The sequence below is a fragment of the Lottia gigantea genome (assembly GCF_000327385.1).
Source record: "Lottia gigantea unplaced genomic scaffold LOTGIsca_60, whole genome shotgun sequence".
Lineage (NCBI taxonomy): Eukaryota > Metazoa > Mollusca > Gastropoda > Lottiidae > Lottia > Lottia gigantea.
The window spans coordinates 422,825-424,536 of NW_008710050.1; the positions used below are offsets into that span (position 1 = coordinate 422,825).

The 1,712-nt window shown below is 35.5% G+C and overlaps 1 protein-coding gene across 1 annotated transcript in view; it reads right to left on the reverse strand.

Annotated features, from left to right (window-relative positions):
* The window catches only part of LOTGIDRAFT_166663 (hypothetical protein), a gene marked incomplete at both ends in the record, with an annotated part of 13,961 nt that extends 12,536 nt beyond the window's left edge, over positions 1–1,425 (reverse strand). Inside the window, one exon of the mRNA XM_009064084.1 lies at positions 1,300–1,425. Coding sequence (XP_009062332.1) covers positions 1,300–1,425 — 126 coding nt within the window. The remainder of the gene's footprint in view (positions 1–1,299) is intronic.
* Positions 1,426–1,712: the final 287 nt, after the last annotated feature.

Here is a 1,712-nt window from a genome sequence, read left to right on the forward strand (position 1 = left end):
TCTCTGTCTCTTTCCCTGTCTCGATCCGAGGGTGGGGGTCGGCCATAAGGATCAGGGTAAACTGTGGGGGGTGGTCTACCATATGGATCTGCAGCATTCGGTATAGGGGGAGGCTGAAATATCAAATCAATTCATTATTTAACATAAACACTAGCAAAAGCTTGTTGCCGACAAAATAAAAAATACAGATTAATATGATAACAGACGGTGAAAGGGGACTAACTGTGCAGTGTGCAATAGAGGGAACAGTAATACTTTATTTCAAATGAAATGAATGCAGTTTTACATGCTACTTTTCTGCACCATGTGGGCTTATGAAGACAGACAACGCCATGCAGGGTGCAATGAGGGAAATTTTGCCAGGACAACGGTATTGGCCTACTAGACTAGTTAACAAAAAGATAAATAATCTAATATTGCAAGTTATCACAATGTGCTGTTTACTGATGCAGTGTGGAATAAGGGGAAATAACTCTATTTAATCAATGCAATAAGAGGAATAAGGACAGTTAAATTTGAGTACCTTTTAATGCTCATGCAGTATGCAATAAGGCAAATTATAACACTAATATTTAACTGTCTCATGCAGTATGCAATAAGGCAAATTATAACACTAATATTTAACTGTCTCATGCAGTATGCAATAAGGCAAATTATAACACTAATATTTAACTGTCTCATGCAGTATGCAATAAGGCAAATTATAACACTAATATTTAACTGTCTCATGCAGTATGCAATAAGGCAAATTATAACACTAATATTTAACTGTCTCATGCAGTATGCAATAAGGCAAATTATAACACTAATATTTAACTGTCTCATGCAGTATGCAATAAGGCAAATTATAACACTAATATTTAACTGTCTCATGCAGTATGCAATAAGGCAAATTATAACACTAATATTTAACTGTCTCATGCAGTATGCAATAAGGCAAATTATAACACTAATATTTAACTGTCTCATGCAGTATGCAATAAGGCAAATTATAACACTAATATTTAACTGTCTCATGCAGTATGCAATAAGGCAAATTATAACACTAATATTTAACTGTCTCATGCAGTATGCAATAAGGCAAATTATAACACTAATATTTAACTGTCTCATGCAGTATGCAATAAGGCAAATTATAACACTAATATTTAACTGTCTCATGCAGTATGCAATAAGGCAAATTATAACACTAATATTTAACTGTCTCATGCAGTATGCAATAAGGCAAATTATAACACTAATATTTAACTGTCTCATGAAGAATGTATTGTGTATAATAATAATAAGTCTAGTACTTACTATGGCTCCTGGTGGAGGGGCAGAACTGTGAGGAGGGGGAAAGAAAGCTGGATTAACATGAGGAGCTGGGGGTGGTACTCCCATATGAGGGGCTGCTGATACAGGGGGAGGAAGTCCTGGTGGCATACCGGGTACAGCTCCCACTGAAAAATACAAATAAATTATAAAAAATCTTGTTTTTACTTCAAATGAAATGTTTATCTTCCTGTCTTTTTAAATCTTTTAATTTTTAAATATCTGAGATTGCCCAAATTTCCAACCTAGTTGGACTCAGAAGCTAAGATTCCATATACTTGTCACGCGGTTGCGTCACGCGGACATAAATGGTCCTTGCGGATCCGTCACGCGTCAAATATGATTCCATATGTGCTTTAAACGTATGCGTTATCTTTCTTTTGACACACGGACTTCTT